The 15,246-nt window shown below is 28.3% G+C and overlaps 1 protein-coding gene across 5 annotated transcripts; it reads right to left on the reverse strand.

Moving 5' to 3' along the window:
* Positions 1–168: 168 nt before the first annotated feature.
* LOC122534124 (E3 ubiquitin-protein ligase RBBP6) lies at positions 169–14,116 on the reverse strand. Of its 5 annotated transcripts, XM_043664465.1 has the most exons (17): positions 13,622–14,116; positions 12,165–12,348; positions 11,825–12,059; positions 11,454–11,693; positions 11,204–11,370; positions 10,752–11,117; positions 9,997–10,258; positions 9,585–9,828; positions 9,196–9,505; positions 9,018–9,087; positions 8,624–8,911; positions 8,336–8,534; positions 8,160–8,281; positions 7,782–8,075; positions 3,639–3,890; positions 3,331–3,564; positions 169–3,184 (listed from the first exon to the last, which is right to left on the reverse strand). In XM_043664465.1, exons 2-17 carry the CDS (start codon positions 12,328–12,330, stop codon positions 742–744), a joined length of 5,892 nt encoding a protein of 1,963 aa, XP_043520400.1. In that variant the 5' UTR covers positions 12,331–12,348; positions 13,622–14,116; the 3' UTR covers positions 169–741. The 5 variants fall into 5 exon arrangements, with proteins under 5 accessions (XP_043520400.1, XP_043520399.1, XP_043520397.1 ...); XM_043664464.1 differs by having other exon boundaries at positions 3,639–3,887; positions 8,160–8,534; XM_043664462.1 differs by having other exon boundaries at positions 8,160–8,534.
* Positions 14,117–15,246: the final 1,130 nt, after the last annotated feature.

Raw genomic sequence — 15,246 nt, forward strand, 5'->3', positions numbered from 1 at the left:
TGCTTAATATTACGAATAAACAAAAAATATATAAATTATCAAACCTTTTATTTTATAATCTAAGGTTTTTTTAATTTATTTAAATTTTCTTTATATAATTATATTTTAGAAAGCGTATAATTTTATATAGCAAATGAGTTCTAATTGTAAAACAAGAACAACGATAAATTAAAAGAATTTCGTCTTTTTATTTCATGACGTCTTTTACATATTGACATTACATTACGAAAGTACAATATAATGTTGCAATATTGGAGATCTTAAATATAATTGCTGTTGTTCTCTAAAAGTATAGTATTAGATTTCTTAAAGATATTATCTACTGAATGCTATAATGTACATTAGTTATTGTAATAAATTTACTTACAGCATTTTAGAGATGGAATTAGAACATGGACAATCATGTAAAGGCCTTAATAATGTCTCGAAATTAAATACAAGTTAATTATCATATTTTGTTACCCGTTCCATGTTTCATTAAAGTTTTCAATCCCAAAAAAAATATTGACTATTAATAAGTAACGAATCAGTAATGTTTGTTCAAATTAATTTTGAACACATCTTAGAATATAGAATATAGAATAAATCATCTACGTTGTTTCTTAGATATTGGATAATAATCTCAGTTTGATGCGTATAATAGTAAATAATTCTGGTAGTGGATCTTACATTAAAAAGCATTCACAAAGAAAAATTACTATCAGAATTTACTTTTAAAATAGTACAGACAATCTAATGATGTCATTTGTGCTTTGATTTCTTCTTCTTTTTCGTTTGTTTGTTCCTACTCTTTGATTTTTTTGATTTCTTCTTATGCTTTTCTTCGTCGGTACTTGTCTCTGATGAATCTGAATAAGAATCTGAATCAGAACTACTATCTTTTTTCATAGATTTCTTTTTCTTATGTTTTTTATGTTTCTTCTTCTTCTTCTTATGCGACTCATCAGAACTATCGGACTCGGTAGTTGAACTATCCGTAGTACTAGATGAATCTTCAGTAGTTGTAGATTTTGATCGTTTTTTAAGAGATTTTATATCCATTTCTTTTTCTATATCTGGCTCATCAAGTTTAAGTTTCTTGGCAGGTAATGGAACTACCTTGCCATCTTCACCATCAGATTCTGAATCTGAAGCACTGTAATCAGGTTCAAAATTAGCTTCATCTAGCATACTACGTTTACGATCGGATACAAGCCTTGGATTCTTCCTTTGTTTCTTTATAGATTCTGTAGCTGGAGGCTCAGGATTTTCATAATTTATTTTAGCTTCATTACCTTCAGGCTTATCTTTTAAAACAATGTTTTCCTTATGCTTTTGTTTCTTTTCTAAATTTTTATCTTTGTCCTTTTTATGTTTCTTTTCCTTTCGTTTCTTATGTTCTTTGGATTTACTTCTACTTCGGTGTTCTTTCTTTCTTTTTTTATCTTCCTTCGTCTTCTTATCCCTACGTCTATCATCTTCTTCCTCTCTACTCTTCAAGAGATTTATCTTTGGAATATCATTTCTTTTAAACGTACAAGATGGTGTTCTTCCTCTTCTTTCTTTATCTCTGTCTTTCTCTTTATCTTTGTCCAACCTTTCTCCTTTAGAATCGTTACGAGCTGATCTAAAATCTCCCCTCGAATCAATCCTCGGATCTCTTTCTGATCTTATATCGTGTCGATCGCTTCTGAAATCGTTCCTTTCTTTTGAACGATCACCCCGATCTTTATTATCCCGTTTCCTATCATCGAGAAATACTTTACGCTCGTTTCCTGGTATAGATAGTGATGAATCAACACGTCTATCTAATAGCGGAGATATTCGTTTATCTCTTGTATTTCTAGGAGATCGACTTCTAGATTGATTTTCACTTTTTGTTTCACGTCTATCTAAGAAGCTTTTCATGGGACTAATCTTTCTTTCTTTATTTTCATCCACTTTCTCGCCCAATCTTTCTTTAGCAGAAAGTCTTGTAGGTGAATAAGTTTCTGGAACTGGCTTAAATTTTGTTCGATCTAATTTAGCTTTTTTCACTGGTTCTGTAATTTCAACATTCCTTTCGTTTCTCCCTATATTTATGGTGACGTTCACGCTCTTCCTTGGTTCTCTGTTTGGTTCAACTTCAAGTACTTTGGGCTCTGGATTTTGGTACAGTACTTTCCTACTTTCACTTATCTTTTTAATTTCAATGGGTCTAATGGCATTGATGGCTTTTTGAAAAATTGCATTTTCTGCTCTTTTTAGTACTTCTGATGTAACTACTTTGGTAGATTTAGGTTCATCTAATTGTATTTTTTCTATCGGAGATTCACATACATCGTCAGTTTTTTCTGTAGTATCGTCTCTTTCCCATTTAGAGAGTTCGGGCATTGGAGCTAAAAATTCATCTTTCTTTGGCGATTTTTCCTCCAATAATGTGCTTTTATCTTCCATCTCATTCTCCGAAAGTAAAGAATACTTCTCTGTTATTACAGTGTTTATTTCAGCGTCATCTAATCCACTATAAAGGCTATCAATTGGTTTGATATCGGATTTTAATTCCGGAATTGGTTTGAAATTAGGATTAGGAGGATTTGTCCCAAATTCCGTATGATCAATCCTTTCTGGACTGGCCTCATGGAACTCTGGAGGTTCTGGATTCATGGCTAAAGATTTATCTTCAAATTCTTCTTTAATTGATTCTTCTATAACAGTTTCAGTAGGAATGCAAACTATTCTACTATCAATATTCTCATCTTCGTTATTAGGTTTTATAATATCATTTTTTGTAGGTGACAAGCACTCCTGCTTATTTTCCACTACTAATTCTTCCTGTTCGACTGATTTAATAGGTTCATCTTTCACAATTTCCTTTTGTCCCGATTTCTTTTCTTTCTTCTTCTTCTTCTTCTTCTCCTTTTCATCGTCCTTCTTCTTTTTCTTTTCTTTAATTTTCTTCTCCTTCTTTTTTTCTTCATTCTTTTCCTCGTGATCTTTCTCTTTCTTCTTTATACGCTCAGGCGATACATCCTTCGTATCTATTCTAGACTTTTGCGAATAAGGAGTTGGACTTTTCCTGTTCTTTTTCCGTTCCACAGAACGCCTTTCATAACGTTCATGTCGATCCCTATCTTTTTCAGATTCATAATCTCGTTCACGCCTATCTTTCTCACGGGAACGATTTTTATCGTCTTGCTTATGACGATCTCTTTCATCTCTGTAACTGAAATAACAATATCCCAATAATAATGAAGAACAGAATAATAATCAGGAATATTATCTAACAAAGTCAAGTCTATTCAATTACTCTATTTATGAATGTAATTGACATCTTTTATTTCAATAAATTAGTATATAAGATGTACATACCGATCTTTATCATAGTCTTTTTTATCTATGTGCCTATCGTCTTCTCGTCGATCCCGAGTGTGTCTATCATCTCGTTCTTTTTCTTTTTCTCTTCTGTCACGATCATCTTTTTCTCGTATCCTATCGTCGTGATCTCTGGGTAATCCTTGTCTTTCACGATCTTCACGATCTCTATTCAAAATTCTTCTGTCTCTTTCATCTCTTTCACGTAAACGATCATCTCGTTCACGTCCTCTGAATAAAAAAAATTAAAAATTCATTATTTACATATTTAAATATTTTAATTACTAACTGTAATCGACATATACCTGTCTTCCCTTAAAGATAATCTATCTCGATCTTCAGCATCATGATCTTTAAGCGAATGTTCACGATCTTCTTGATCTCTTAATAAACGCCGATCACGATCATCGCGTAAAGATCTTTCAGAGATCTCTACACCTGGTGGTGAAAGGTCATAATACCCCTCTGTTCCAGGAGGGGCAACATCGTCAAATCTTTTGTGAGGCACATCTCGCAAAGGGCTACCAAATCGTTGGCTAGATGGGCCAGGATACCTGTTGACAAAAAATTTACAAAAAATGTTTATACTTTTTTAAAATTATTCCAGAATTGAAGTAAACTATGATTCATAAAAGATCAATGCTATGTAAATTCTTTAATTTATAAATTATTAAAATATAAAATAGGGAAATTGTACATTTATTTGTATTCTGTAAAATCTAATTCCATCTTATAAAATTTTAAAATTTTAATTCCATCTTATAAAATTTATTATAGTCTTTTTATTCATAAATTTATATATCTTTTTGACAAAAATTATATAAGAATGTGTTGTTATTTAATTATACGTATGTTTATTAATTTCAGAGCAAAAAGAAATACAATTATGCTTTATCTAAGGGTTATTTATTTATTTAAAAAAAGTTGATTTTATCATTTTTTTTACTTAGTGAGAAATTACTATTAAAAAGTTAGAACTTTTATATAAAAAGCTTTATATTATTAAAATATAATTACTACAAAACCTTTATACTAAAGCTGAAAAGATGAATGAATAAAGTTACTTATTATCAAATATATTTACTGTCTAATATGTCATAAAAACGAAAAGCAAATAAATCAACATTTATAACTTCAAATATATTATGAGCACAGTTGTACATTAAATGTACTCATTTAAACATTAGTACTTCATATTTTACTCACCAACAATGTTCTATTATATCATATAAATATTGTTACATTAGTATGTTGTACAACATATCTTTTAGTTTTAATCTGTATTGTTTTGATAATTTTCTTAAGAATATTCTACGACATTTTTTACTTGAAGCACTGAAAGCAGACAAAAGGAAATGTTTTTCTTATGTTACAAATGTTGATTTGGCCCTGAATTCACCTGATTCAGAAACCATGCAGATCTGTTCAGCAATCAGCTGGGTAGCTTCCACAATCTCCAAGTCGATCCTTGCCGTATACATTTTCCTTGCTTCTGTCTTCTTCTTTCACTTTTTGGTTATTTGTATATTTCACAACGTAATATCATTATGTATATACAAATAATATTATATATGCATGCAAATGATAAAATCAATCATTCAATATAAGAATAACAAATTAAGAAAAGCAAATCAACAAAAATATTTGTGTTATTTTCATAAAAATATTTCCTCACGTCGCGTATACAAAATTACATTTTGTTTGTAAATAATATTATAATGATCTTAAAAGGAGATAAAGTTACAGAATAAAATGTACTTATCTTTGTACAAACAAAAGTAAAACTTAGTATTCGCATGAATCACAGCATAAGAATAACTAGTTTGTAGTGTTATGAACCTATTTTAGATAAACGATTTTTAGTATGAAAAATAGTACAACTTTACAATTTTAAATAATATGCTTAATGCATATAATAGTAATATTTCATAGACATATTGATATAAATATATTCATATAGCAATGAATATCTTTCTGATTCGAAAAATTTCTTAGAATACAATAGAATACAATTTTCCTAACAATGCAAGACATTAATGTCTATTCGCACTCATTCCACTGTTATTAACATAGTATAATTTATTAATTTAAAAAAATTTGTTTAATGATAAATTTAAAAATTATTATAGTACTTTGATTATTACAATAGTACTATTGATTATAACATTCAAAATAATTTTGAATTCTTATATTTTTAATAAAACTATGTGCATTAATGTCAACGAATTGTAAAGAACATATAAATTATGTATAATTAACTAATCATGTGAATATTTATGTTAATTTTTTAGTTATATCAATAAAAATTTAAATCATTATTTATCACAGATAATACAATACTGAATTCAAATGGTTTCCTAGATCATAATGTATTAGCTCTCAGCTAATACATTAATATTTCATGATTTAATAGTACATTTGTTATTGAATAAAATTTGTTATTGAAGAACATGAAATTAGAAAGGATCATTAATAATAAGATCTTTTCTATTTCATTTATTGCATTATAATATTGTAATTAACAACCTTATCTAAACAATATTTATACAATCTTTTCTGAAGTTGTATAATAAAAAAAAACTTTTATTAAACAATTATTGTACTTAGATCCTTTCAATTAAATGTTTTCAATTTACATGAAAATTTTTAATTATATAAAATCATAAAAAAATCATATTTATTTCAAAATTATTTCATGTTATTTCAAAATAGATTTCATTACCATTTCATGTTAATTATTTAATTTTTTCTGCAAATCTTTATGGTTTTTAATTTAATAATTGATATGTAGAGAATTAATATTTGTTGAAAATTAATAGAAATATTTAAAACACAGAATAGACATTATTAAAATATTAAGTACAATCTTGTAAAAATATAAAAATATTCGTTAATGTAAGAAAAAATCAACCTATTATGAAATAAATTGATTCCTAAATATAATTTACATATTCTAAACTTAAAATATATCTTAATCTCAATTATCCATAATTCATTTTATTAGTAAAGCATTTCTAAATAATTTAAAATTTTAATAAAAAAGATCACATAAATTGCTCTAACAGGCATATCTGTTTTTATAATATTTGTTTCATTATCCAAATTTTATATTGGATAATCAAGATTGTAATATTTGAGTTTTGTTTTATATTTATTTTGGAATTATTCAAAAGAATAAAATATTTTTCAAGTATTTAAATTATCTAAGTATTTTTACGAAAAATCTCCATAGTACATACAGTATTTTTTAATAAAAAATACAGTAAAAGAATACAACAGAAAATCCAAAGCACACATACACACCCACCCACACACACACACATATATATGCATGCATATGTATATACATGTGTGTATGTGTATATGACACACACATTCGTTTACACACCCGTCTATCACTTTGTATTGATTATATAAATCAATAAGTCTTTAGAAAAGCAATAACATGCAATTTTTTCTTGCAACACTTTGTTCAAAATATTGAGCTTCAATTGAATTTAAAGCTTAATATTTAACTTATATATTCTTTTTACTTCTTATGAATCAAATTCGTTAATGGCTTCATAAACTTATAATCTAGATCATGAATAAAATAATAACTGCTTTTTGAATCGACAACATACCTACAAAACAGTCATCACGTTATTTACAACTTAATAATTACTTTGAGAATTGACAATTATTTCAATCATTTTACTGTTACATTATTTTTACTGTAATACTTTCTTAATGTCCACAATACATAGTAATAAGATATTATTACTATTTTTGTCATAATCATTATTTTTACTAATAAATAATTAAATACTTAATTGAAATGCAGGTAAATGAAAACAAATATTTTTCCATCAGGTACAGTCGAAAATTAAACTCTTTACACTTTAACATTATCATTTTTATATCAACCCATACTTGAAAATCTCACAGCACACTACCATTATCATATCACTCTTGTGATAACAAAAATTTAACATTATTTGAATAGTTGCATAAATTTATTAATTATATCTTTAATTAATAAAATATATTATAATAATTTCTTCTTTTATTACAATTATTTTTTTATATAAATTATTAAAAATTAAATTTAAAGTCATATGTCTAAACTTACCAATTTATACAACTATTCTTGCATATGTGTATGCGTGTAGTGTGCGCGCGCATTTTGTAAATGTATATATGTAAATATATATATATATATACATATACATACATTTATATATATATATATATATATATATATGTATATATGTATATAATATATATAACTATGCTATTAAGAAACGTATTTGTATACATTATCTTTAAAATTTCTTAAAATTGATTCTTTCGCTCTCGTTACATTCACCGTAATTTCGGAGCAGTCTTAACCAGGACAGCAGCATAAGGTACGGTAGACTGTCTGCTTAGCGTGTACATGAATTAAAGTACTATTGAGGCGGAAATACCTGTTGTAGGAATCATAATAGTCTTTCCTGTCCGTAGGTGGAGGTCCCAATGACATAAGTGGTGGAGGATGACTTCCACTGACTAGATGCGGCAGCAAAGGTGGTATATTATGCTGAGCTGCTTGGTTCCTTACTGGATACCTCGGTATTGGTCTATCTCGAGGGGGTACATCCCTCTCTCGATCTCTGAATTGATAATCATGTGCTGGTGAATCATTGTAATAACTATTGTATCCTTCCCTAGGTTCACGTGATCTTGGTCGATCTCTTTCACGATCCCTCTCTCTTTGGAATCTAAATACGTCATTCACAATTATAAGTGAATCATAATTCTTGAACAGTTCCTTAAAATAAACATATAAAATAATGTAATTATACCTTGGAGGTGATCTAGCTGGTGATCGATATCTAGGTAGTATTTCTCTGTCTCGTTCACGATCACGTTCACGATCGCGATCACGATCACGATCACGTTCACGCTCGCGATCACGTTCGCGTTCGCGATCCCGTTCACGATCGCGATCACGATCACGATCTCGATCACGGTCGCGATCACGGTCGCGATCACGGTCGCGATCACGATCACGATCACGATCTCGATCTCGATCTCGATCACGGTCACGGTCACGATCACGGTCACGGTCACGATCTCGATCTCGATCTCTTTCTCTATCCCTTTCTCTGTCTCTATCTCTGTCTCTATCTCGTGACAAAGATAATCTTGGAGACTGACTACGTGAATATGATCTAGACCTGTAAATAATATAAAAAGTTTTAATTTTATTCAGATAATTTCATTTTAGGCCATGAATAATAAAACTAATGTGAGAAATTTAACTCACCGACTAATTGAGAAACTTCCACTTCTTGATCTACGTTTCGGTGTGCGACTTCGCGCTCTAAGAGGTAACGGTGATCTTGAAGATCTTCGTTTTGAAGGGGGGCTTCTAGATCGACTTAAGCGACCTGGAAATGGCGATCGACGACCAAATGAACGTGATCGAGATCTACTGTAACTACGAGATCTTGATCGTGTTCTACTTCTTCTCCTATGTTTTCCTAATCTTCTGTCTCGCTCATCTTTCTCTCTAAGCATTCGTTCAAAAGCTTCTAATGGATCATCAATTATACTGAAAAATAATAACATTAATATTATAATAATGTGCAAATTTATTTTCTTAGAAGTTAATAGCATTCATTTTATTAAGCTCCCTTTATTAAAATATGTCAACTTACCCAGGTGGATTGCCATTATGAATATTTCTACCTAACCCTGGTGGTGGTGGTTGCAATCCCCTATAACTAACTGAAAAAATATGAAATGTTTATAAATATTGAACCAAATAACTATGCTTCAAAAATTGCCTTGTAGAGTATAAGACAAATCTATTCTATTTTTTAAAATATTACTTACGATGATGTAATCCTCTAATTGGCCTTGGTGGCCCATTGTAATTTCGAGGTGGTTGTGATGGTCTGTATCCTTGCTGTTGATAAGGAGGTCTTTCATATCGTGGAGGTCCATAATGTGAACCTTGCTGATGGGGATACATAGGTATTCGATGACTCATATATGGATCTGGTAATAAAGGTGGATTATGCGGAGGTACATTAGGTGGAGGTTGATTATAACTTGGTTGAGGAATACGATCTTCTCCTGGTGGAAAAGGTAAAAGAGGTGGCTGATTACCAGAAGAAGGCACATGTAAATGTGGTTCATCAACCTGAAATAATGATACAAATATGAAAATTTAATACTAAAAATAAAAAATTTATCCCAAAAATAAAAAATTCTGAGCTTACTGTTGGAGTTCCTGGACGATCTTCAGTTGACCTGCGTATAGCATTGTCATAATGTATATTAGGTGGATAATGTCCATCATCAGATGGTAATCCTTGGTAATTTTTTGATGGTGGTGGATTCATCAAGTGTGGCAAAGGTGGTCCTTGCGAACTATAATCACTGTGTTGTGAATGTCTAGGCGATAACGATCGTCTTCGATTTACTGGTCGCAGGTTTTCGATTCTACGACCACGTTCCCCACTTCTAAACGATAACAATAAATTAAAGGTTGTATTGAGAGTTTAATACCGTAATGAATTAGGTTAGGTTACAAATAATCTGTATTGAATTCTATTACATAAAATATGTAAAAAATTTATACAAATTATAAAATTAATTCCAGATTTTATTTTCTTATTTAAAAATTTTTACCTATCGCGATGTCCATCCCTGCTAAAACTTCGCCTACGTTCTCTTGATTGTCTTTCACCTGAATATTCATTCTCGCGTTCTTTCTTTTCGCGACTTGGAGGATCGCTTCTTTCTCTATCTCTCTCTGGCGAACTACCAATTGCAGGTATTGGAAGTAATGGTTCAGTTCCTGGAGGTGGTGGAACTTCTGTTTCCTCATCTGTTGTTAACTTTGTTGCAGAATCACTTTGCAAATCAGTTTCCGATGCTGTTTCTGGAACAGCTATTAAAAAATAATATTTAACATAACGATTTGTATATCACATTTTCGTATTGATTGTCGAGAAATTCGAAACGTGAATTATCTCTATATTTGAGGTTAAACATAACCTTTAATATAGAGATAACGTAAGGTAATTAAGTTTTGAATACGACTCTATAGTTACCTTTTAATTATATTTAACCAACTGTATATAGTATACAACAATTAAATTTCTATACGTAATACGAAACAACAGATTCTCTTGTAAAGGTAAAAAATTTAAAAATGAAATCGTTTTCATCTTGTAATTTTATTGACAAAATATAATTTTGTAAAAAAAAATTGTATTAAAAAACATTTTTTTCCATTTTAGCAATATAAACGTAAAAATACGCACAATTCAAAACATTTTCTTTAAGAATAAATTTTTGGCATTCGTTTCTTTTGTAGTTTATGTTTCATTTTATGAATATTATAGAAGCTACGTAAAAAAAAATCTAATAATGATACTTACTTGTTGTTGATGGTTGTGCAGCTCTTGCTGGAAATTGCTGTTGAGCAGATTCAAGATTTGTTTGTGATTCTGTATATTCTTGAGAGGGTACATTAGCTGTATTTGAAGATTGGGCAGCTTTACTTTGATTTGATACTTGATTTGTTGCTTGGTCAGCCTTTTGTTGTTCTAATTGTACTGTGGGCTGTCTGTTTGTTTGTGAAGATTGTCTATATGTCTGCCTTTTAGCATATCCAGTCTCATTCTTAAAATTCATTACAGCATTTCGCAAAAAGCGATTAGGAATAAGAGTTTCTGGTGAAACATCCTTCTCACTACAATCTGGACATTCATGTTCTTCAGATTCTAATAAAAATGTCCGAATACCTGTTATATATATATGTTATAAAAATGTATTAAAAATTAGCTATAAATTCTAATAACTATAAATATATTAAAATTTTTAAAATTACATTCATCACAAAATGAATTTCCACAACATGGTATCATTACTGCATCCGTTAAAAGATCTTTGCAAATATTGCACAATAGATCCTCTGGAATTTCTGGTTTTTCTACAGCAGGCTCTGGATCTTGTGAAAATGGTGGACGTTCCTTTTTACCTTCTTTATAAGCTTGACTGGAAATATAAGAAATATAAGTTAACATATTTATCAATACTATGCATTTCAGTTTTATTAATTGTTTTATATTAAAACATACTGATCAATAGCTGGTACAGCATATTGACCCGTTGGTGTCATCATAGCACCAGGAACTCTTGGTCCTTCAACTGGAACCATAAAACTTCTAGGAATACCTGTACTTTTCTTAATTTCTATAGGTTCCTGATTTGTTCCAAGCGGACAATTTTTAATCCAATGTCCAGGTTGATGGCATTTGTAACAACGATAATTTGCAGGTACATCACCAGTTTGATTGGCTCCACGTATTTTCATGTAACTGTTAAAGATATGTATTATATGTAGAATTTTAGTATATTGACATAACTTAAAATAGAAAAAAACAAATAAATAAATAAAATCATATACAAGATAGAGTATAATAAAAATTTTGCTTTTAAAATGACATACTTTGATGGATCATAATCTTGTGTTGATTGAGTCATCATTGCTCGAATCTTATCTTCTTCAGAGCCATCAAGTCTTGTAAGATCTACAGCTCTACCTAAATTGGACTCATCTTTTAAGTTACTAAACGAAGGAGCATCATTTCTATCCCATGATCGTTTCTGTTGCACTGTTAATGGTACTCTAGCAACAATAAGGCTAGTATTTTTTGCAATTAATGCATTATCATCTGTATAATCTGAAAGAATCATTTACACATTGTACGAAAATTGTCTTCATGAAAATGACATTATAATTATTTGTTAACAAATAAATAAGAAGTGATAAAATATTCTATATTTGCCTTCCTTAGTTTGTGCATTTGTTATTTGCAAATCAAAATCAGTGTTTTTTCCTATACGTTTCTGATGAAAAATAGCTTTCTTTAAATCCGCCACAGAAATATGTAATCCATCAAAGGACACAGTGTCATAATCTAAAGTAGATTTGAATTTATAATGTACTGACATCTTTGTTATTTATATATCCTGAAAAACAAACAATGAAAAAATAAACTAATAATTATTTATAAAATAATGCTGGAAATACATATTCCCAGCAATGAAGAAAAAATACAAATTTTAATAATAATATAGTTTTTTTTGCTTCTTCAATTAACAAATTTTTCACGAATATTCAAAATGTATAAGAAAATTCAAATGTATTTCAAAATTTATATAAATTACATTTAATAAAATTCTCATAAAATATTTTACACTAAATAACCAAATAACAACTGCTCAAATATCCTCTTCATTATTGCTCGTTCAAAATATGCTACATCAGTATTCTTTTCTTTTAGCTTAGAAATTTAATAAAATTGGATGATTGCAAAAGTTCATGTCCAATTTTCAAAGATGTTTTATTTTCAAATTAGGCACGATTTTTTGCAATTACTTAATAACATTGTGTTTCAATCATTTTTATATAAACTCAAAGTAAATACTGTATATATAATTTTGCATGACATAGTTATTTTAGTATTCATGTACAATTTATGTACAATTTCCTTTTACTAATATAAATTCTATATATGTTCTAACACTGTCTTACATTTGTATATAAATAAATAAATGTTATGTAAATTGATTTAAAAATACCACTTATAATTTATCATTAACATTAATAGTGTTAATACAATTTTATGTTACATTAATATACTATTGCATTTGTGTGTCTGCACGCGCGCGCAGCATTAAAATATTTCGTACGAGCATTGGAAGTTTAAAAAAAATATTATGCATAAACAATTTATTTTTCAATAATAATACAATCTGTACACACATCCGCAATAAATTCAGATATATACGAGAGATATATATATATATATTTCAAATATATATGAGTATGTGTGTATACACACACACACACACACACACACACACACACACACACACACACACACACACACACACACACACACACACACACACACACANCGCACACACACACACACACAGACAGACACGCACGCATATATATATATACATATATATCAAAAGCATTAAGAAACGTAAATAATGAATCTTTTCTGAGCGATAATTTAATAAGATTAAGAATACGCAACATTAACTAATTAAAAACATATTAAAATTATCAGTAAGGTTAAGGATCGATGTTACAAAATGAACGTAAATTGGAATAAGAATGAAGATAGAAAGAGGAGAAAATTATTATTTATTCACTACAAAATACTCACTACAAAATGAATAATAAATTCAAATAATAAAAGCGATAAATGTATTTTCATCCAATACATACAAATACGATTTCCAACTTGTAGCATGTTGCAAGGGATAGTCAATTTCTGAAATAGTCTTTATAAACTCCGAAATCATTAAATATCTAACCTGTATACACATACATGTACTGACTCTGATAAAAGCAAGGGATTCCGAACAAAACACTACAATCGCACAACCGAAAAACACCAAGTGAATAATTCAATCGTCTATAGTAGCAATGACACAGTGAGTTTATAGATGGCACAATCGATAACGTATACATGTTACCTCTTACGTTTAAAATAATTTACAATCCGTTTAAGTTTACTGCACTTTCGTTATCAGAAAAGGAAAGTAATGTTACGGAATGATAAATCATTGTATATTATTTGTTAAATTCAAAATAAATAAGTTGCATTCTCTATACATTGTTAGTACTTTTATATTATGCGACAGAATACACTATACAAAGTGTAATAGATAGACGCCGAATGTATCACCGAGACGATCTAGGGAAATCATGTTTAATCAAAATGTGAAAACAATTCTTTCATGAATAAATTATATAATTAATGCACAATTTATTGAATAAGATATTATAACAAAATTTGTCATTAGAGATATATTTGATTAAAGAAACATAAAAATTATACGCACGTTTTAAAAAAGGAAAAATGAATAATTCTTTGTATTTATGAGATTAATGACAAACAATACTTACTGTTGCATTTTATATTTATTACAAAATTATTATAAGCTTCAAAAATATACAATGCATAATGATTATATATATATAGTCATATTACATATATATATATACATACATATATATATACACACACGTGCATATGTTCAGTTTATAGAATATATACACTTAAATATTAAATAGAATAAAAAATTTTACGTAGAAACTCTTTTTTATTTAAATTTTTTTAAAGTTATTTAAAGTTTATTTAAATTAATATTTTATGAAATTAGTACAAAATGAATAAAAATTATAAATTTACAAAATCTTTTTTCTTTATTCCTTATTTCTGTTAAGATTATTAATATTGATTTATGATATATATAAATATATATAAATTATGTTATTATGAAGAATAATTTGTACCATTATATCAATATACAATTTTGAAGAAATATTTTAAATATTGCATACTTTTGTAATCAAATTAAGTTTATAATGATATTATTTCAATATCTTTAATGTAATTACTTAAAGAAATTTGTACATTGAAAAAATCCAAAATTTACTGTAAGTTTTAATGAATTATGAAGACACTTGGCATAAGAAAAAAATTATTGTGTATTTTTCACTATTAAAATATTTATAAAACTAGTACTGCAAAATTTTAATTTTTAATTTTATCATAACAATAAAATATGTAATAACATTACATATTATGATGTATATGTTATTAAAACTATGCTTGATTTTTATATCATTAATATAATATATACATATACGGTTTATAATAGCATCGTTAATATTCTAGCAATGGGTCAATTATAATTAATAACAAAACTTATTTTTAATACATATCAGACCATGGACATTTAACTGTAAATCTTATGCTTATTAACATTATCAAGCTCCTTAAATGCATTATATATTTTTCTATTATTCATATTCTCGTTACAAAATCAAAATTAATTTTATTA

This window comes from Frieseomelitta varia, unplaced genomic scaffold (assembly GCF_011392965.1).
Source record: "Frieseomelitta varia isolate USP_RPSP 00005682 unplaced genomic scaffold, Fvar_1.2 scaffold_577, whole genome shotgun sequence".
Classification (NCBI taxonomy): domain Eukaryota; kingdom Metazoa; phylum Arthropoda; class Insecta; order Hymenoptera; family Apidae; genus Frieseomelitta; species Frieseomelitta varia.

What these genes read in the sequence shown, in the direction of transcription:
- LOC122534124 (XM_043664462.1), bottom strand. Translation starts at nt 12,330, where the DNA reads ATGTCAGTACATTATAAATTCAAATCTACTTTAGATTATGACACTGTG. An exon ending in GCTGTACCAGCTATTGATCA is followed by an intron (nt 11,371 to 11,453) that starts GTATGTTTTAAT and finishes TTATATTTCCAG; the next exon opens with TCAAGCTTATAAAGAAGGTA. An exon ending in ATCGTCCAGGAACTCCAACA is followed by an intron (nt 9,506 to 9,584) that starts GTAAGCTCAGAA and finishes TCATTATTTCAG; the next exon opens with GTTGATGAACCACATTTACA.